The 22246-nt window shown below is 40.3% G+C and overlaps 6 protein-coding genes across 6 annotated transcripts; 1 reads left to right on the forward strand and 5 right to left on the reverse strand.

Annotated features, from left to right (window-relative positions):
- Positions 1 to 175: 175 nt before the first annotated feature.
- On the reverse strand, positions 176 to 1785 carry LOC113051248 (histone H2B). Its single transcript, XM_026214801.1, has one exon. The coding sequence runs from the start codon at positions 1347 to 1349 to the stop codon at positions 975 to 977; it is 375 nt and encodes a 124-aa protein (XP_026070586.1). The 5' UTR covers positions 1350 to 1785; the 3' UTR covers positions 176 to 974.
- Positions 1786 to 2124: 339 nt separating this feature from the next.
- Positions 2125 to 2636, reverse strand: LOC113051252 (histone H4). The gene has a single exon (XM_026214806.1). The coding sequence runs from the start codon at positions 2587 to 2589 to the stop codon at positions 2278 to 2280; it is 312 nt and encodes a 103-aa protein (XP_026070591.1). The 5' UTR covers positions 2590 to 2636; the 3' UTR covers positions 2125 to 2277.
- A 663-nt stretch (positions 2637 to 3299) lies between these two features.
- Positions 3300 to 3781, reverse strand: LOC113051238 (histone H3-like). Its single transcript, XM_026214792.1, has one exon. The coding sequence runs from the start codon at positions 3741 to 3743 to the stop codon at positions 3315 to 3317; it is 429 nt and encodes a 142-aa protein (XP_026070577.1). The 5' UTR covers positions 3744 to 3781; the 3' UTR covers positions 3300 to 3314.
- A 1053-nt stretch (positions 3782 to 4834) lies between these two features.
- LOC113051244 (histone H2A-like) lies at positions 4835 to 5291 on the reverse strand. The gene has a single exon (XM_026214798.1). It carries the CDS (start codon positions 5267 to 5269, stop codon positions 4883 to 4885), a length of 387 nt encoding a protein of 128 aa, XP_026070583.1. The 5' UTR covers positions 5270 to 5291; the 3' UTR covers positions 4835 to 4882.
- A 1290-nt stretch (positions 5292 to 6581) lies between these two features.
- Positions 6582 to 7565, reverse strand: LOC113051233 (histone H1-like). Its single transcript, XM_026214787.1, has one exon. The coding sequence runs from the start codon at positions 7521 to 7523 to the stop codon at positions 6909 to 6911; it is 615 nt and encodes a 204-aa protein (XP_026070572.1). The 5' UTR covers positions 7524 to 7565; the 3' UTR covers positions 6582 to 6908.
- Positions 7566 to 20065: 12500 nt separating this feature from the next.
- LOC113051234 (histone H1-like) lies at positions 20066 to 21563 on the forward strand. The gene has a single exon (XM_026214788.1). The coding sequence runs from the start codon at positions 20175 to 20177 to the stop codon at positions 20787 to 20789; it is 615 nt and encodes a 204-aa protein (XP_026070573.1). The 5' UTR covers positions 20066 to 20174; the 3' UTR covers positions 20790 to 21563.
- Positions 21564 to 22246: the final 683 nt, after the last annotated feature.

Here is a 22246-nt window from a genome sequence, read left to right on the forward strand (position 1 = left end):
ATAGCAGAACATTAACTGGAGAGTGAGAATCATTTTAGTATGCTGCGGTGTAGCAAGAGATTTGTCCCTTTTTGCTTTCCTTACATCCAGGTGTGTTTGGTGTATTTGCATGCGCTACAATTTAGGCTACTTTGGGGCAATGTTTGATAAACTATTTGGTTGGGTTTATTACACAGACCTTGCAACCCGAGGGGAAACAGGAATTCCAGAGGGGAACAGAATCGACTGCTATGAAATATGAAAAGCTTATTTCTGGACTGAAGACTTAGGGTGTGTTTTGCAGACGTGTGTGTTCAGTAGAGCCAATGTTATATTTTTGGCCAATCAGTGTGTGAAATCTAGTGTGACAGTCTAGATTCAAGTAACTATAACACAAGAACAAGCTTTGACTTATTTATCTGCTCTGTGATTAAAGGGCTGTTTAAAGTCTTTTAGTCTTGAAGATGTCTACAGCTAAGTCATGAAATCCTGGCCTTTTTCACATTTTCATCACTTTTTCTCATCCATGATTAATGTCGGAGAGCAAGCATTTATGAGTTTTGAGAAGCTGAATGAGCAATAAAGCTAAAGTGAGCCCCTTTATTAAAATACCTGGAGGTGAGGAATACAAAAAAAAAAAGTGTCATATTCTCCCAGTGTTACTTGATCTAAGTTGCAAATTGCAATCTCAATTCAGTAAAGCAGAAATTAATTGTACTCAGTTGTGTTTAAGGCACTAAAATAGCCCATTATGCCTACATTATAGTCGAACTCATTTTTTTTTTTAAGCAAAATAATGAAGATTCTGTGCCACCCCGGACTGGTTGTTGGCCCTTCCCTGGCCACCCGTGAGAAATAAGCCACTTCAGCACATCTAACTTAAGCTAGTTTAAATGAGAGATATTACAGTACGTCCTACAAACATTAGAAGCTCTTTCAGTGAGAAGTTGTGTGGCTCTTAAAAGAGCCTTCGTGTGTGGAGCTGCAGCGGACCTCTACTTGGAGCTGGTGTACTTGGTGACGGCCTTGGTGCCCTCGGACACGGCGTGTTTGGCCAGCTCCCCGGGCAGCAGCAGACGCACGGCGGTCTGGATCTCTCGGGAAGTGATGGTGGAGCGTTTGTTGTAGTGAGCGAGACGAGACGACTCACCGGCGATGCGCTCGAAGATGTCGTTGACGAAAGAGTTCATGATGCCCATCGCCTTCGAAGAGATCCCGGTGTCGGGATGAACCTGCTTCAGCACTTTGTACACGTAGATGGCGTAGCTCTCCTTCCTGGACTTTCTGCGCTTCTTTCCTCCTTTCGCGGCGGTCTTGGTGACGGCCTTCTTGGAGCCTTTCTTCGGCGCGGACTTCGCTGGTTCAGGCATGACGCTGCTGGAGATCAAATCCTCACGAGACAATGATGAGAGAGACAGCGGGACATAGGAATTTATTGACTGGTCTATGCTAATTACCAGAGAGACGGGGACGTTTCTGATGGCGTGTTTCTATTGGTCTAACCCATGAACTCGTGTGTGAATGGACAATTGGTAGTATACACGAACTGGAACGAGGGCCAATCAAAAGGCGGTAGTTTTAGCCCCACCCACCGCTCCATCTTTGACCGACACCCCGCTTAGTTTCAGTTCCCGCTCTTTTTGTTCGTTGTAATTCTGTCCAATGAAATCCGTGTCAAATATCACACGTAGTCAATATTAAACTGTAATTTGTAAAACTCCTTATAAACCCATTGAAAGAATTTTGAATATTAGACCGTTTTATCCTCCTCTATTCTGCCAATTTCACTTCTTCTCAAACTTAACAATGCCATGTTTTGTTTTCTCTTTACATACAATTGCATAATAAATGAAAAGAAAATAGAATACAAAGAAAAGATCAGAAATGTAGTTAGAATTTTTTTTTTTTTTTTTTGAAGAATAGAATTAGAATAGTGAGTGTTAAAGTTAGAGGATCAAATAAAGATGTCATAAATATCAAGTAAAGATGATCCGAGTTTCCCCTCATCAATGCAGATTTCCACTTAAAGCTATATACACAACAAAAACTCAAGTCTCTTCATGTGAGTGTGTGCGTGAATATAATGTTCAAGTTTCACTTTTTGAAGGGAAATACTGAACTAATATGTTTTTTGCTTTTATTCAAATTAAATGACTCGCAACTATAGTGCTCATAGACAGATAACTGGTTACTTTTCACGTACAGCACCAACAAGAACAACAACTTTTGTCTCTTTAAGTGAGAGTGTGGGTGGCTCTTAAAAGAGCCGTTGGGTTTGTTCTCGGATCTGAAAGCGGTTTATCCTCCGAAGCCGTACAAGGTGCGTCCCTGTCGTTTGAGCGCGTACACAACGTCCATGGCGGTGACGGTCTTTCTCTTGGCGTGCTCGGTGTAGGTGACGGCGTCGCGGATCACGTTCTCCAGGAACACCTTCAGCACACCGCGGGTCTCCTCGTAGATCAGACCGGAGATGCGCTTGACTCCGCCGCGGCGAGCCAGGCGACGAATGGCGGGTTTGGTGATTCCCTGGATGTTATCGCGAAGCACTTTACGGTGACGCTTAGCGCCTCCTTTTCCGAGTCCTTTACCACCTTTGCCTCTTCCAGACATGATGAAGTCGTTTCCTGTTTCAGTCGAGCGATGAAAACGGATAAGAAACCAATGCTAAAGGCAGGACTTTTATATCTGCTTACAGGACCTGACTGAAACCAGCGCGCGTCACATTTCGCTCCCCCCCCCTTCATTAGTTGGAGCAGGAAACAATGAGGTTAAATTCAAACCCTGAACTAACGATTTAATCCAAGTTTGAAAAGATTTCTTTGATAAAGATGTATGAGACATTATCTGCAGAATATTTACAGACATAACTGGGAGATGCTTTTAATCAGATTAACTCATAATCGAGCGGCACGAACTCACACCAAATGGCGCGACAGATGTCCTATCAAACATTAAAGCAGTAGTTCTCAATTTATTTTAAATAAACACCTACGATAACCAAATTACTTGTATTTTCACCTTAAACAATGCAACACACGTTTTGTCGCACATTCAACTTGACAACATATAATATCTTAATATTAACCTTATACATAATTGAACTTGGCTGTATTACACACAAACGTATAGGGCATTTTCACTATTATAGCATTTAACTGCAGAAGTGTCCAACGCACATGGACGTCATGTCTTTGCATGTGTACTTTCTTGTTTAAATTAGGGATTCATAAACAAACAAGCAGAAAAGATTCATTGAAAGCGTTAAGTGTAATGTTATAGTGATATACAGTCAGTTCCAGTGGAAACCGTCTCATTTAGAGTGATGTGTTTGGCTCTTAAAAGAGCCTTTGGGGTGCGACGCGGCTGACGCGGATGCGGCGGGCCAGCTGGATGTCTTTGGGCATGATGGTGACCCTCTTGGCGTGGATGGCGCACAGGTTGGTGTCCTCGAACAGGCCGACCAGGTAAGCCTCGCTGGACTCCTGCAGGGCCATGACTGCGGAGCTCTGGAAGCGCAGGTCCGTCTTGAAATCCTGAGCGATCTCTCGCACCAGACGCTGGAAAGGCAGTTTGCGGATCAGCAGCTCGGTGGACTTCTGATAGCGGCGGATCTCTCGGAGAGCCACGGTCCCGGGCCTGTAACGGTGGGGCTTCTTGACGCCGCCGGTGGCTGGGGCGCTCTTCCGGGCGGCTTTAGTAGCGAGCTGCTTCCTCGGGGCTTTGCCACCGGTGGATTTACGAGCGGTCTGCTTGGTTCTTGCCATCGCTGCAGTCTAATCACTTACGAGTATAACCGCGAGCGTAACACAGCTGCTTTTAAAGCTTTTTAGGGTGGCGTCAAGGTCCAGAAGCTTGTGATTGGCTGATGTGTGACGTCTGCACAGGACTGCTAGCCAATGACGGCGCATATCCTGTTTTCAAACGGCGAACTGTGTTTCCCGCTCAAAATGCTTTGTTCCGTTTATTGCTTTACGGACCGAAAATACTTAATACTACTTTTACATTTATCCATTTTATAGACGCTTTTATCCAAAGCGATTCCAAGAGATTTTTCTTCTCCCGGTTGGGGGGAACATAAAGCGATTCTACTTAGAGGCAAACAGACACAGAAAGTTCTTGGAGTAGACGTTTTAGGCTTTGTCCAAATAAGTACAAGCTCGAGAGAGAGAGAGAGAGAGAGAGAGAGAGAGAGAGAGAGAGAGGAAATAAATAAAGAGAAAGGAAAAAAAAAAAAAAAAGTAAGAATCGTTATATATTTTTTATATATTTTTTTTTTCTTAAAAAAAAAACGGTCAAATACAGGATTGTTGCAATAATAAAATGGTCAGACAGTACAGCAGTGAGCTCCGCCGTGTGCGTCACAAAAACAAGTGAGCACACGTCTCTTTTTATACCCTTTAGCCCATTGTTTCCCATGTCTCGAAGAACATATATACCTCATGTTTGATAAATACTTGATAGGTCTCGTTACTATCAGTTAATATATGGTGTAAATATGTATATAATGGATTACTTGAATTTCTCCCTCACAACATACTCTCTGCAGTTAAATGCCCAACACAAACTTACTGATCTTGGGGTGTGTATTTTTCTTATCTCATCCCCCCCCCCTTCTTTGCTCTCGAGTAAGTATGTATGCGTGTTTGAATATATGTAACCATATCAAATGTTTTTTTTTTTTTTGCCTACCCTTCCGCCATAAGTAGTCTAAGTCGCCGCTGAGTGGCTATTATGCATGTTAAAATTGTACTTCTAGCAAAACGATCTCTAATTCTGTTGATGCGGTGCATATTAGGTTACGTACATTTAAGAATACATATTCAATCAGAAAAGCGCTCTGTAGGGGATAAAATGGGTGGCTCTTAAAAGAGCCTTTGCGTTTCAGAAACCGAGTAGAACGGATCTACTTGGCTTTGGCGGGTTTCTCGGTCTTCTTGGGCAGCAGCACGGCCTGGATGTTGGGCAGCACGCCGCCCTGAGCGATGGTCACTCGACCCAGGAGTTTGTTGAGCTCCTCGTCATTGCGCACCGCCAGCTGCAGGTGACGGGGAATGATGCGGGTCTTCTTGTTGTCTCTCGCGGCGTTTCCAGCCAACTCCAGGATCTCAGCGGTCAGATACTCGAGCACAGCTGCCAGATAGACGGGAGCACCGGCACCGACGCGTTCGGCGTAGTTCCCCTTGCGGAGAAGTCTGTGAACACGACCGACGGGGAACTGCAGCCCTGCTCTGGAGGAGCGAGTCTTGGTCTTCGCTCTCGCTTTGCCGCCGGTTTTACCTCTTCCGCTCATTGTCGAGAGTAAGATATCTCTACTTTCGAAATGGAATGCAGAAACAGTGATAACGTGAACCCCGCTCTACAGTTTTTAAAAGAGCGTGCGAGTCGCTCATTGGTTTGGAGTCTGTAAGATTTCAAACCAATCACTGCACTTCCCTCCAACACCGACCTCCGAAGCCACGCCTCCACAGCCGGCGCGCGGATTGTGCAACTTCCGAGAGAACCTTCAAGTAAAGCTAAACGTGTGCTAAAGTAATTCAAATTAATTGTCAAGGCAAAGAGCATTGATCCATATTTTAAATCTTATTAAATTTAGATCAATGATCAATACAAGGTGTTAACTAAAAAAAAAAAAAGCACACATTTTTACACCTTCACACGCCAAGCAAAGAAATGGCTTTTATCCAATCAAAATTGTCCCCAAATGTAACCAGATATGTGTAAGTGTGTGTTCTAAGCTCTAAGTATATGAAAGGTGTGAACATGAATTTTTGTACAATTGTTATTTTATTTATTTTTTTGGCAAGTGTAAATCTTATTACTCATGTATGTTTTATATATTGTAGCTTAACATCAGCCTGCCCAGGGATTACGGGTGAAAATTAGCTCTTGCGCTGTCCCTGTTTCTTAAAAAAAAAAAAAAAAAAAAAAAAAAAAACCTTATTATCTGTGGATTACTTTGTGTTTTTTCTTCTTCTAGATACACAGTCAAGATGTACAACATTGTGAGTCAAGGTAAACTCAGATCCTCTTCTAATTTGTTTTGTTTATTTGCACTGTATTCTTCTGATTTCAGGCATACTCATATCTTGTTGTCTACAAAATATTTCTGATGACATTGAACTTGTGGATCTAATCAAACTAAACAATGACATAACCAATAGAAGAGATGATTTATTCATTTTGCGAAGAAGAGTTCAGGATATGATTATTCATTTATGAAGACATAAGGAAGCAGTAATACAGCTGACAATCCATGGTCAGAAGAAAGAAACAGTCTTATTAACTTTATCGTTGTCCTGTTGGACGGTAAATTACACTGGAGAATGTACATTGAGGTTGTCTTTAAAAGAAACCGCGGTCAGGATTATTATTTTTGAGGAAGTTCAATTGCTGTGTCATTAAAGCCTCTTCTGTTCTATCTGATATCACTGTGGATGATAAAAACAGGATTAATAACATGATCGGAAAGATTGGTTCAATCATTAGTTTGGATTCAGATTCTCTTGAGGTTTTCGTGGAAAAGAGAACAAGGACACACACACACACACACACACACACACACACACACACAAATGATTTAGTACTATGAAGGACATCAAGTAGTATTTGTAGTAGACAGGTGTTGATTTAGTGGGAGATCAGTAATGACTGTGTTCTACAGAACGATTCGGAAGCTCTTTAATCTCTGCTGCTGTGTGTAACGTGTATTTGTTCTTTTCCGTTTATTGTGTTGCCTGAAGTTTACAGAGATGGAGAATGACTTGATGATGGGATTGTCATGTTCTATCTGCAGTTTTATTTACTTTGCTAATTAAGTTTAAGTTAGTTAGATTTCTTAACCTAACCTTAATTCCACAAATAATTTGCTCTTTCTTTCGAGTTTGTGGGTGGCTCTGAAAAGAGCCGTTGGGGAATAAAACAGCAGGTTTTTACTTCTTCTTGGGAGCTGCCTTTTTAGGCTTGGCAGCTTTAGGCTTCGCTGTCTTGGGTTTGGCGGCCTTGGTCTTTTTGGGGCTCTTGGCTGCTTTCTTGGGCGCCGCGGGCTTCTTCGCCTTCTTGGGGCTCTTCGTGGCCTTCTTGGCGGCGGCAGCGGGTTTCTTGGCCTTCTTGGGGGATTTCTTAGCGGCGGGCTTCTTTGCCGCTGCGCTCTTGGGCTTCTTGGCAGCAGCGGGTTTCTTGGCCGCGGGCTTCTTGGCTTTAGGAGCCGCTTTCTTCGCCGGCTTCTTCTTGGTCTCGGTCTCCTTCTTGCTGATCTTGAAGGATCCAGAGGCGCCGGTTCCTTTGACCTGCAGCAGGATGCCTTTAGTCACCAGGCTCTTGATGGCGAGCTTGATGCGGGAGTTTTTCTTCTCCACGTCGTAGCCGCCGGCGGCGAGAGCTTTCTTCAGAGCAGCGAGAGACACGCCGCTCCTCTCCTTGGATGCGGACACGGCTTTAACGATCAGATCACCGACGGCTGGACCTGCTTTCTTGGCTTTAGCGGCGGACTTCTTCTTGGGCGCTTTGGCCGGCGGGGCGGCTGCAGCTGGGGCGGTTTCTGCCATCTCTCTCTGCTTGTAGAGTATTTAGGGAAATCAACAAATCAAACTCTCTCTAGTTTAAGCAATGAACAGCAGATGAACAGCGCCACGCTCTTATTTAACACATGAGAACCTTACAGACTCAACCCGCCCTCTCTGTTTCTGCGCGCTTCCTCGAGCCGCTCGCGCTTGTGTTTTCTTCTTCTACATTTAAGGACAAAACTCGAGTGCTAAAATAGTTTGGTACATTAGAAACAAAGTGAACACCAAGCAGAGGTTCTAGGCTTTCTTTGGACATTAAAATCCGAGGAGAGGAAATGCTCGTTTTGCCCCGGTCAGATCAAACTCAAGGCGAGCATCAGCCTCGGAACAAAGCCGCGTGTTCATTTACTGCCTCGTTTAAGTGGAAAAGTTGCTGAAAGATTAAACTTGTCATCCGTGTGTTTCAGAAACAGTTTGGAAGTGAATTTAACGAAATGAGCATCAGTGAAGCGCGTGTGCAGTGTTTGATACAGCTGTTGTTTTGGGCAGCTTGAAGCACAAACATCCGGAGACTTCGAGTCTGAGACTCATGTCTGTTCAGCAGATGATTTGTCATAATACTACTGTTGATCAACTTTTAATAAGTCTTTTACATTTAACATCATAACATCCATTCAGGATAGAACGCAAAATCAACAACAACAGACATATAATAAATGTACATATTTCAATGTCAGAGGGGGAAAATATTTCTGTATTATAGTTTTTTTTTTTTTTTCTTCTTTTTTTTTTTTTTTTCTTTTTTTTTACAGCTGTAAAACCAGCAAATCCCTGTGCAAATAAAATAACCGTTTTTTTTTTTTTTTTTTTTTTTTTTCGTTTATTTGTACAGGGACAGCACAACAACAGGTGTTGTGCCAGAGTTAGCTATAAAGCTAATTTGCCCCTGCAGTCCCTGGGCAGGATGACGTTACAAAAATACAGTAGATTAGATTAGATTCAACTTTATTGTCATTATGCAGAGTACTAGTACAGAGCTAATGAAATGCAATTAGCATCTAAGCAGAAGTGCAAGAATATAGTGTTCTATATACATACAAGTGCAGAGTAAGTGAAGTTATGATTATATAATATACAGTATTAAGCAGAGTATGTACAAATTATTCAATTCAATTCAAGTTTATTTGTATAGCGCTTTTTACAAAACAAATCGTTACAAAGCAACTTTACAGAAAATTATGTTTCTACAATATTTAGTAGTAGCTAGTAGTTTGTGCACATTTGACATGATTTTAGAAAAAATAATAATAATAATAATACAAGACGTTGTCAGCTAGACGATGAACTATCAATATTATTAATTAAGTTATTGTATGATTCAGTCACACATTTAGCAATAATTGTTAGTTCTGTTTGTTGATTCAGGGTCAGCATCGTCTGGGGTCCTCTGAGAGTCAGCATCAGCTCTTCTCAGGTGTTCTGGATCCAGACTGGAGCTTGTGTAAATCCTAGTTACCACGGGATGTAAATCCCGTGGCGAAATATAGAAACAAAATACAGACATCATTAGCCTAGCTGCTGATCCAACAAAGTAAAATTTGTTTAACCCAAGCTAATGAATAAAAAAGCACCTTTGATCAGATGCAACTACACTCACAATTTAAAAGATACATTATTCGAATGCTTGGCGAAAGAGATGTGTTTTTAATCTAGATTTAAACAGAGAGAGTGTGTCTGAACCCCGAACATTGTCAGGAAGGCTATTCCAGAGTTCGGGAGCCAAATGTGAGAAAGCTCTACCTCCTTTAGAGGACTTCGCTATCCTAGGAACGACCAAAAGTCCAGCGTTTTGTGACCTTAGGGAGCGTGATGGGTTGTAGCGTGGTAGAAGGCTAGTTAGGTACGCTGGAGCTAAACCATTTAGGGCCTTATAGGTAAGTAATGATAATTTGTAACTGATACAGAACTTAATAGGTAGCCAGTGCAGAGACTGTAAAATTGGGGTAATATGATCATATTTTCTTGACCTGGTAAGGACTCTAGCTGCTGCATTTTGGACGACCTGTAGCTTGTTTATTGACGAAGCAGGACAACCACCTAGAAGTGCATTACAATAGTCCAGTCTAGGGGTCATGAATGCATGAACTAGCTTTTCTGCATCAGAAACAGATAACATGTTTCGTAGCTTGGCAATGTTTCTAAGATGGAAGAATGCAGTTTTTGTAACATTGGAAATATGATTTTCAAAAGACAAATTGCTGTCTAATATAACACCCAGATTTCTGACTGTAGAGGAAGTAACAGTACATCCGTCTAGTTGCAGATTGTAATCTACAAGATTCTGTGTAGTGTTTCTTGGTCCAATAATTAGTATCTCTGTCTTATCCGAATTTAATTGGAGAAAATTATTTGTCATCCAATCTTTTACATTTTTAACACACTCTGTTAGCTTAGATAATTGGGAAGTTTCATCTGGTCTCGTTGAGATATATAGCTGAGTATCATCAGCATAACAGTGGAAGCTAATTCCGTATTTTCTAATAATATTACCAAGGGGCAACATGTATATTGAAAATAGAAGGGGACCTAGGACGGATCCTTGTGGCACTCCATATTTTACTTATGATAAATGAGTAAACAAAATGGTAGCGATCGGACAGGTAGGATCTAAACCATCTTAGAACCTGCCCTTGAATACCTGTATAGTTTTGTAATCGATCTATGAGTATGTCATGATCTATGGTGTCGAATGCAGCACTAAGATCAAGTAAGACTAGAAATGAGATGCAGCCTTGGTCTGACGCAAGGAGCAGGTCATTTGTAATTTTAACAAGTGCAGTTTCTGTGCTATGGTGGGGCCTAAAACCTGACTGAAATTCTTCATACAGATCATTTTTATGTAGGAAGGTGCTCAATTGAGCAGACACAACTTTTTCTAAAATTTTAGACATAAATGGAAGATTTGAAATAGGCCTATAATTTGCCAGTACACTAGGATCTAGTTTTGGTTTTTTAATAAGAGGCTTGATAACCGCCAGCTTGAATGGTTTTGGGACGTTTCCTGAAGATAACGACGAGGTAATGATATTGAGAAGCGGTTCTTCGGCTACAGGTAACAGCTCTTTCAGTAATTTAGTGGGTACAGGATCTAATAAACATGTTGTTGGTTTAGATACAGTGATAAGTTTATTTAGCTCTTCCTGTCCTATGGTTGTACAGCACTGCAGTTTATCTTTGGGTGCGATGGACGAAACTGAAGTGTTAGACGCTGTAGAATCTACATTCGCTATTGTATTTCTAATGTTATCTATTTTATCAGTGAAGAAATTCATAAAGTCATTACTATTTAACGTTGGTGGAATATTTGAATCAGGTGGCGTCTGGTAATTTGTTAACTTAGCCAAATAAAAACCTTGGATTGTTTTGGTTATTTTCAATGAGTTTGTGTATATGCTCTGCCCTAGCAGTTTTTAGAGCCTGTCTATAGCTGGACATACTGTTTTTCCATGCAATCCTAAAAACTTCTAAGTTAGTTTTTTCTCCATTTCCAGTTCAAGACTACGAGTTACTTTCTTGAGAGAGTGAGTATCACTGTTATACCATGGTACAGTACGTTTTTCTCTAACTTTTTTCAATTTGATCGGGGCAACAGCTTCTAATGTATTAGAAAATAGTGCCCATGTTGTCAGTAATTTCGTCTAATTCGTGTGTATTTTTGGGTACAATTAGCAGTTGAGATAGATCAGGCAGGTTATTTGCGAATCTTTCTTTGGTGGCTGGAACAATAGTTCTGCCCAGACGGTAACACTGAGACATATAGTTAATATCAGTTATACGCAGCATGCACGATACAAGGAAATGGTCTGAAATATCATCACTTTGAGGTACAATATCTATAGCAGTAAGATCGATTCCATGCGATATAATTCAATCTAGTGTATGATTAAAACGATGAGTGGGCCCGGTGACATTTTGCTTGACTCCAAAGGAGTTTATTAGGTCAGTAATCGCAAGTCCTAATGTATCATTTGCATTATCAACGTGAATATTAAAATCTCCCATGATTAGCGCCTTATCAACTGTAACTAGAAGGTCTGAGAGGAAATCTGCAAATTCTTTTAGGAATTCTGTATAAGGCCCTGGTGGTCTATACACAGTAGCCAGAGCAAGAGATACATTAGATTTATTTTGCATGTCTGACAAATTATCAATAGGATTGCAATGTAGGGTTAGATGTACTTTATGAACAGCAGCAACATAACCAGCAATATCACATCATACTACTTTAAATTACAAAGCCAAGTCAATGATGGCGTTCAGTGATCTGGTAGTGTGAGTTAAAGTGATGTGACATTCAGCCAAGTATGGTGACCCATACTCAGAATTTGTGCTCTGCATTTAACCCATCCGAAGTGCACACACACAGAGCAGTGAGAACACACACACACACACACACACACACACTGTGAACACACACCCGGAGCAGTGGGCAGCCATTTATGTTGCGGCGCCCGGGCAGCAGTTGGGGGTTCGATGCCTTGCTCAAGGGCACCTATTTATATTATTTTTTATTTATTTTTTATTTATTTTTTCCTTTATTTTACCAGGTGATGTCCCATTGAGATAGTCAAATCTCTTTTACAAGGGAGCCCTGGAGCAACAGTACACAAGTTACACAGAATCAAAAGAACAGACACAACAATCAAAACTGATTTATAGTACATGTAAAACAATTTAAAATAACATAAAAGGCTTATTGAAAGCATGTGCATTGTTCAAATTTCGGAAATTACCATTTATTGCTTTAAAAATAAAAAATGTGCCAGTGGAACCATCTACACAGACCTAAAGAGCTAAAATCAGTTTCCTCCTAAAGACAACAGTGATGAGTACGTGACTTGGCATTAGTAATGAAACGTAATGCACCATGGTAGACTGAGTCAAGTGTGTGCAGCGTGGTAGAGGCAGCATGCATATAAATAACATCCCCATAGTCCAAGACTGGTAGGAAAGTGGCACTTATCAATTTCTCCCTAGCTTGGATAGTAAAACAGGTTTTATTCCTAAAGTAAAAACCGAGCTTCACTCTCAGTTTTCTCAATAACTTTTCAATATGAACCTTGAAGGTTAGCTTTTCATCAATCCACAGACCAAGATATTTATAAGATGAAACATTTTCCACGCACTTCCCATCTACTGTGGAAATAGCTAGAGCTGATGATGCGGGTACAGTGCGAGACTTTGAGAACTGCATCACTTTAGTTTTACCAGCATTTAATACCAGTTTAAGTTCAATGAAGGCGGTCTATAATAAATTAAAAGACTTTTGTAGTGATTGATAAGCTTGAGCTAAAGAAGGGGGCAGAACAATATAGTACTGTATCATCTGCATAGACATGTATTTTGCATTTATCTGCTACAAAGGCAATGGTGTTAACGTAAATGGTGAATAAGAGCGGACCCAGGATAGACCCTTGTGGGACACCTCGACGGACCCCCAGTGGGGCAGAACTATGCCCATCGACAACTACAGTCTGTGTTCTGTTCTCAAGATAGTTTCTGAACCAGTCTACTGCCTTAGTGGCCAAGCCAATGCCCCGGAGCCTCTTAAATAGGATACAATGATCTACTGTGTCAAAGGCCTTTGACAAATCAATAAACAGAGCAGCACAGCTCATCTTATGGTCAAGGTCACAGATGATGTCATTAAGCACCTTGGTAGCTGCAGTAATGGTGCTATGCTTGGCCCTAAAGCCTGACTGTTCCGTGCAGAGTATGTGATGATTTTGCAAGAAGCCCTTAAGTTGGGTATTTACTAAAGACTCTAGGACCTTTGCAAGCACAGACAATTTAGATATTGGGCGGTAATTATCGAGAATGGAGGGGTCCCCCCTTTCAGCAGGGGCAGCACATGGGCAGATTTCCAAACATCTGGTAAGTTATTTGAAGACAAAGACAGGTTAAAAATGTATGTAATAGGTTCCACTATGATATGTGCTGATAATTTCAGTAAACCAGGATCTAGGCCATCAGGACCAGCTGATTTCCTATCAATTTCCTTAAGAGCCTTAAGCACTGCAGATGAGGGAATGAATTCAAAATCAAATCCCTCACTGACCAGAGAAGAAGGAGAATTCTGTTGGAGGGGTGAGGACACATGGCTATGTGAAACCTCTTCTGGGTATGTTTCTTTAAAAATGTCACCTGCCTTGATGAAATGGTCATTGAAAGCATTAACAATATCATTCTTGTTTGAGATCTATTCAGTGTCTTTAACTATATACTTGGGGAGAGCAGAGTCACTGGAAGGTAGTTTCAGAGATGTCATTGTCTTCCAAAATTTAGATGGATTATTTAGGTTTGAGGACACTGATTTGAGGTAATAGTCAGATTTGCACTATCTTACAAAGTAAGTGCACTTGTTCCTAAGATACCTAAAATTAGTCCAATCAGATTGGAGGTTTGTGTTCTTTGCTAAAGCCCAGGCTGCATTTCTTTCATGGATCAGAGAAGACAGTTCATTGGAGAACCAGGGGTTATCACGACCTTTAATTCTATAGCATGTTAGAGGGGCATGTTTATCAGTAATCGAGAGAAAAAGTGAGTGAAAGTAGTTCCATGCCACATTAATATCCGGTATAAGGCTGATTCTAGAAAAATCGCAGCTGTTTCATTCATATAAAAAGGCTTGTTATACAAATCTTTTAAAATGTCTTTTAATGAGGATGCGGGGCTTACATTTAGGGAGCTTGGTGTCCCTAACACATGCTATAGTGCAATGGTCACTAATGTCGTTAGAGAATACCCCTATCTCTTTATGTTTTTGTGGAGTATTGGTAAGTATTAGATCTATTAGGTTTGAATTATCTGGAAATTTTATATTAGGACGGGTAGGGAAGGAAACAAGCTTAGTAAGATTTAGCTCATTACAAATAATTTTAGCAGAATTAGCAGAGAGCCAGTCGAAATTCAGATCTCCCATAAGCACAATTTCCCGATCCCGTAATTCGACTAATACATCAGCTAAAGAATTTAAGGCCTTCTTAGCAGCAGAAGGAGGCTTATAACAGGCAATGACTGTAAGGAGTGATGTGGAAGAAAAATAAATATCAATAGACAAAAACTCAAATATTTTAGGATGGGAGATACATTTACTTACTCTGCAATTAAACTTGTTTTTAATGTAAATGGCAACACCACCGCCCTTACTTTGACGATCACTACGAAACAAATTATAACCAGTAAAATGAATAGAGGAATCAGAAACCGATTTCTTCAGCCAAGTCTCAGATAAAACCATAACATCGGGGTCTGAGGTAGATACCCAGAGTCAGACCCTGACAAGGTCCATTTTTGGCACGAGACTTCTAACATTCATATGGAGGAAGCCAAGACCATTTCGTACTTTAAAATCAGATGGGGTAGGTAAATTAAAACATGGGGGTGTAGGCCCAGGATTTGACTTAATTTTACCTGACATTAAAAGAAGTAGAATTATTAAAAGACGATATTTTAATCTAACAGATTTTAGAACTGGGAAAATCATGATTATGCGATTGCCCAGTTAATATTAAAACATCAAATATTTCAATGACAGTTGTATCAGCGACTGACACAGTTTCCCATTCATTTTCATGTCAAAAATGGTTAAGGTAAAAAAACATCACCATCACCGACCTACATCCTTCAACTAATCCTGAAGACAATCCTTATCCACAGAGAAGGTTTCAGTGCTGATAAATATCCAAACTAGCAGCCTAATTAAAAAACTAAATTAAAAAAATTGAAGGTGGAGAGAGAACTGTACATGCACCCCCCCCCCCCCCAATTCCTGCCGACCCGGGACTCGAACTCACAACCTTTCGATGTTTCAAACCCGTAAAATCTCCTACTGTCTGTAGACTGTACACACAGTGTCAATGGAGGGACTGAGAGCTCTTGGACTAAATCTAAAATAATTTAAGTTATTAATTACATAATTTTACATAATCTGGGTGAACTAACCCTTTAAAGCTCTTCATAATTGGCTTGACTCTAAATCAATAGTTTCATAGAGAGTGACTGAAGCTGATAAGGTTCAACCAAACAGACTAAGGGAAGTCGTGGCCTAATGGTTAGAGAGTCGGACTCCCAATCAAAAGGTTGTGAGTTCGAGTCTTGGGCCAGCAGGAATTGTGGGTGGGGGGAGTTCTCTCTCCACCTTCAATACAACGACTTAGGTGCCCATCGAACCCCCAACTGCTCCCCGGGCGCCGCAGCATAAATGGCTGCCCACTGCTCCGGGTGTGTGTTCACAGTGTGTGTGTGTGTGTGTGTGTGTGTGTTCTCACTGCTCTGTGTGTGTGCACTTCGGATGGGTTAAATGCAGAGCACAAATTCTGAGTATGGGTCACCATACTTGGCTGAATGTCACATCACTTTAACTCACACTACCAGATCACTGAACGCCATCATTGACTTGGCTTTGTAATTTAAAGTAGTATGATGTGATATTGCTGCTTATGTTGCTGCTGTTCATAAAGTACATATAACCCTACATTGCAATCCTATTGATAATTTGTCAGACATGCAAAATAAATCTAATGTATCTCTTGCTCTGGCTACTGTGTATAGACCACCAGGGCCTTATACAGAATTCCTAAAAGAATTTGCAGATTTCCTCTCAGACCTTCTAGTTACAGTTGATAAGGCGCTAATCATGGGAGATTTTAATATTCACGTTGATAATGCAAATGATACATTAGGACTTGCGATTACTGACCTAATAAACTCCTTTGGAGTCAAGCAAAATGTCACCGGGCCCACTCATCGTTTTAATCATACACTAGATTGAATTATATCGCATGGAATCGATCTTACTGCTATAGATATTGTACCTCAAAGTGATGATATTTCAGACCATTTCCTTGTATCGTGCATGCTGCGTATAACTGATATTAACTATATGTCTCAGTGTTACCGTCTGGGCAGAACTATTGTTCCAGCCACCAAAGAAAGATTCGCAAATAACCTGCCTGATCTATCTCAACTGCTATTTGTACCCAAAAATACACATGAATTAGACGAAATTACTGACAACATGGGCACTATTTTCTAATACATTAGAAGCTGTTGCCCCGATCAAATTGAAAAAAGTTAGAGAAAAACGTACTGTACCATGGTATAACAGTGATACTTACTCTCTCAAGAAAGTAACTCGTAGTCTTGAACTGGAAATGGAGAAAAAACTAACTTAGAAGTTTTTAGGATTGCATGGAAAAACAGTATGTCCAGCTATAGACAGGCTCTAAAAACTGCTAGGGCAGAGCATATACACAAACTCATTGAAAATAACCAAAACAATCCAAGGTTTTTATTTGGCTAAGTTAACAAATTACCAGACGCCACCTGATTCAAATATTCCACCAACGTTAAATAGTAATGACTTTATGAATTTCTTCACTGATAAAATAGATAACATTAGAAATACAATAGCGAATGTAGATTCTACAGCGTCTAACACTTCAGTTTCGTCCATCGCACCCAAAGATAAACTGCAGTGCTTTACAACCATAGGACAGGAAGAGCTAAATAAACTTATCACTGTATCTAAACCAACAACATGTTTATTAGATCCTGTACCCACTAAATTACTGAAAGAGCTGTTACCTGTAGCCGAAGAACCGCTTCTCAATATCATTACCTCGTCGTTATCTTCAGGAAACGTCCCAAAACCATTCAAGCTGGCGGTTATCAAGCCTCTTATTAAAAAACCAAAACTAGATCCTAGTGTACTGGCAAATTATAGGCCTATTTCAAATCTTCCATTTATGTCTAAAATTTTAGAAAAAGTTGTGTCTGCTCAATTGAGCACCTTCCTACATAAAAATGATCTGTATGAAGAATTTCAGTCAGGTTTTAGGCCCCACCATAGCACAGAAACTGCACTTGTTAAAATTACAAATGACCTGCTCCTTGCGTCAGACCAAGGCTGCATCTCATTTCTAGTCTTACTTGATCTTAGTGCTGCATTCGACACCATAGATCATGACATACTCATAGATCGATTACAAAACTATACAGGTATTCAAGGGCAGGTTCTAAGATGGTTTAGATCCTACCTGTCCGATCGCTACCATTTTGTTTACTCATTTATCATAAGTAAAATATGGAGTGCCACAAGGATCCGTCCTAGGTCCCCTTCTATTTTCAATATACATGTTGCCCCTTGGTAATATTATTAGAAAATACGGAATTAGCTTCCACTGTTATGCTGATGATACTCAGCTATATATCTCAACGAGACCAGATGAAACTTCCCAATTATCTAAGCTAACAGAGTGTGTTAAAAATGTAAAAGATTGGATGACAAATAATTTTCTCCAATTAAATTCGGATAAGACAGAGATACTAATTATTGGACCAAAAAACACTACACAGAATCTTGTAGATTACAATCTGCAACTAGACGGATGTACTGTTACTTCCTCTACAGTCAGAAATCTGGGTGTTATATTAGACAGCAATTTGTCTTTTGAAAATCATATTTCCAATGTTACAAAAACTGCATTCTTCCATCTTAGAAACATTGCCAAGCTACGAAACATGTTATCTGTTTCTGATGCAGAAAAGCTAGTTCATGCATTCATGACCTCTAGACTGGACTATTGCAATGCACTTCTAGGTGGTTGTCCTGCTTCGTCAATAAACAAGCTACAGGTAGTCCAAAATGCAGCAGCTAGAGTCCTTACCAGGTCAAGAAAATATGATCATATTACCCCAATTTTACAGTCTCTGCACTGGCTACCTATTAAGTTCCGTATCAGTTACAAATTATCATTACTTACCTATAAGGCCCTAAATGGTTTAGCTCCAGCGTACCTAACTAGCCTTCTACCACGCTACAACCCATCACGCTCCCTAAGGTCACAAAACGCTGGACTTTTGGTCATTCCTAGGATAGCGAAGTCCACTAAAGGAGGTAGAGCTTTCTCACATTTGGCTCCCGAACTCTGGAATAGCCTTCCTGATAATGTTCGGGGTTCAGACACACTCTCTCTGTTTAAATCTAGATTAAAAACACATCTCTTTCGCCAAGCATTCGAATAATGTATCTTTTAAATTGTGAGTGTAGTTGCATCTGATCAAAGGTGCTTTTTTATTCATTAGCTTGGGTTAAACAAATTTTACTTTGTTGGATCAGCAGCTATGCTAATGATGTCTGTATTTTGTTTCTATATTTCGCCACCGTGGTAACTAGGATTTACACAAGCTCCAGTCTGGATCCAGAACACCTGAGAAGAGATGATGCTGACCCTCAGAGGACCCCAGATGATGCTGACCCTGAATCAACAAACAGAACTAACAATTATTGCTAAATGTGTGACTGAATCATATAATAACTTAATTAATAATATTGATAGTTCATCGTCTAGCTGACTACGTCTTGTATTATTATTATTTTTATTTTTTCTAAAATTCTGTCAAATGTGCACAAACTACTAGCTACTACTAAATATTGTAGAAACATAATTTTCTGTAAAGTTGCTTTGTAACGATTTGTTTTGTAAAAAGCGCTATACAAATAAACTTGAATTGAATTGAATAATTTGCACATACTCTGCTTAATACTGTATATTATATAATCATAACTTCACTTACTCTGCACTTGTATGTATATAGAACACTATATTCTTGCACTTCTGCTTAGATGCTAATTGCATTTCATTAGCTCTGTACTAGTACTCTGCATAATGACAATAAAGTTGAATCTAATCTAATCTACTGTATTTTTGTAACGTCATCCTGCCCAGGGACTGCAGGGGCAAATTAGCTTTATATCTAACTCTGGCACAACACCTGTTGTTGTGCTGTCCCTGTACAAATAAACGAAAAAAAAAAAAAAAAAAACGGTTATTTTATTTGCACAGGGATTTGCTGGTTTTACAGCTGTAAAAAAAAAAACAGAAAAAAAAGAAGAAGAAAAAAAACACTATAATACAGAAATATTTTCCCCCTCTGACATTGAAATATGTACATTTAGTATATGTCTCTTGTTGTTGATTTTGCGTTCTATCCTGAATGGATGTTATGATGTTAAATGTAAAAGACTTATTAAAAGTTGATCAACAGTAGTATTATGACAAATCATCTGCTGAACAGACATGAGTCTCAGACTCGAAGTCTCCGGATGTTTGTGCTTCAAGCTGCCCAAAACAACAGCTGTATCAAACACTGCACACGCGCTTCACTGATGCTCATTTCGTTAAATTCACTTCCAAACTGTTTCTGAAACACACGGAGGACAAGTTTAATCTTTCAGCAACTTTTCCACTTAAACGAGGCAGTAAATGAACACGCGGCTTTGTTCCGAGGCTGATGCTCGCCTTGAGTTTGATCTGACCGGGGCAAAACGAGCATTTCCTCTCCTCGGATTTTAGCGTCCAAAGAAAGCCTAGAACCTCTGCTTGGTGTTCACTTTGTTTCTAATGTACCAAACTATTTTAGCACTCGAGTTTTGTCCTTAAATGTAGAAGAAGAAAACACAAGCGCGAGCGGCTCGCGGAAGCGCGCAGAAACAGAGAGGGCGGGTTGAGTCTGTAAGGTTCTCATGTGTTAAATAAGAGCGCGGCGCTGGTCATCTGCTGTTCATTGCTTAAACTAGACAGAGTTTGATTTTGTTGATTTCCCTAAATACTCTACAAGCAGAGAGAGATGGCAGAAACCGCCCCAGCTGCAGCCGCCCCGCCGGCCAAAGCGCCCAAGAAGAAGTCCGCCGCTAAAGCCAAGAAAGCAGGTCCGGCCGTCGGTGATCTGATCGTTAAAGCCGTGTCCGCATCCAAGGAGAGGAGCGGCGTGTCTCTCGCTGCTCTGAAGAAAGCTCTCGCCGCCGGCGGCTACGACGTGGAGAAGAAAAACTCCCGCATCAAGCTCGCCATCAAGAGCCTGGTGACTAAAGGCATCCTGCTGCAGGTCAAAGGAACCGGCGCCTCTGGATCCTTCAAGATCAGCAAGAAGGAGACCGAGACCAAGAAGAAGCCGGCGAAGAAAGCGGCTCCTAAAGCCAAGAAGCCCGCGGCCAAGAAACCCGCTGCTGCCAAGAAGCCCAAGAGCGCAGCGGCAAAGAAGCCCGCCGCTAAGAAATCCCCCAAGAAGGCCAAGAAACCCGCTGCCGCCGCCAAGAAGGCCACGAAGAGCCCCAAGAAGGCGAAGAAGCCCGCGGCGCCCAAGAAAGCAGCCAAGAGCCCCAAAAAGACCAAGGCCGCCAAACCCAAGACAGCGAAGCCTAAAGCTGCCAAGCCTAAAAAGGCAGCTCCCAAGAAGAAGTAAAAACCTGCTGTTTTATTCCCCAACGGCTCTTTTCAGAGCCACCCACAAACTCGAAAGAAAGAGCAAATTATTTGTGGAATTAAGGTTAGGTTAAGAAATCTAACTAACTTAAACTTAATTAGCAAAGTAAATGAAACTGCAGATACAACATGACAATCCCATCATCAAGTCATTCTCCATCTCTGTAAACTTCAGGCAACACAATAAACGGAAAAGAACAAATACACGTTACACACAGCAGCAGAGATTAAAGAGCTTCCGAATCGTTTTGTAGAACACAGTCATTACTGATCTCCCACTAAATCAACACCGGTCTACTACAAATACTACTTGATGTCCTTCATAGTACTAAATCATGTGTGTGTGTGTGTGTGTGTGTGTGTGTGTGTGTGTTCTTGTTCTCTTTTCCACGAAAACCTCAAGAGAATCTGAATCCAAACTAATGATTGAACCAATCTTTCCGATCATGTTATTAATCCTGTTTTTATCATCCACAGTGATATCAGATAGAACAGAAGAGGCTTTAATGACACAGCAATTGAACTTCCTCAAAAATAATAATCCTGACCGCGGTTTCTTTTAAAGACAACCTCAATGTACATTCTCCAGTGTAATTTACCGTCCAACAGGACAACGATAAAGTTAATAAGACTATTTCTTTCTTCTGACCATGGATTGTCAGCTGTATTACTGCTTCCTTATGTCTTCATAAATGAATAATCATATCCTGAACTCTTCTTCGCAAAATGAATAAATCATCTCTTCTATTGGTTATGTCATTGTTTAGTTTGATTAGATCCACAAGTTCAATGTCATCAGAAATATTTTGTAGACAACAAGATATGAGTATGCCTGAAATCAGAAGAATACAGTGCAAATAAACAAAACAAATTAGAAGAGGATCTGAGTTTACCTTGACTCACAATGTTGTACATCTTGACTGTGTATCTAGAAGAAGAAAAAACACAAAGTAATCCACAGATAATAAGGTTTTTTTTTTTTTTTTTTTTTTTTTTTTTTTTTTAAGAAACAGGGACAGCGCAAGAGCTAATTTTCACCCGTAATCCCTGGGCAGGCTGATGTTAAGCTACAATATATAAAACATACATGAGTAATAAGATTTACACTTGCCAAAAAAATAAATAAAATAACAATTGTACAAAAATTCATGTTCACACCTTTCATATACTTAGAGCTTAGAACACACACTTACACATATCTGGTTACATTTGGGGACAATTTTGATTGGATAAAAGCCATTTCTTTGCTTGGCGTGTGAAGGTGTAAAAATGTGTGCTTTTTTTTTTTTTAGTTAACACCTTGTATTGATCATTGATCTAAATTTAATAAGATTTAAAATATGGATCAATGCTTTTTTGCCTTGACAATTAATTTGAATTACTTTAGCACACGTTTAGCTTTACTTGAAGGTTCTCTCGGAAGTTGCACAATCCGCG

This window comes from Carassius auratus, chromosome 32 (assembly GCF_003368295.1).
Source record: "Carassius auratus strain Wakin chromosome 32, ASM336829v1, whole genome shotgun sequence".
Taxonomy (NCBI): Eukaryota; Metazoa; Chordata; class Actinopteri; order Cypriniformes; family Cyprinidae; genus Carassius; species Carassius auratus.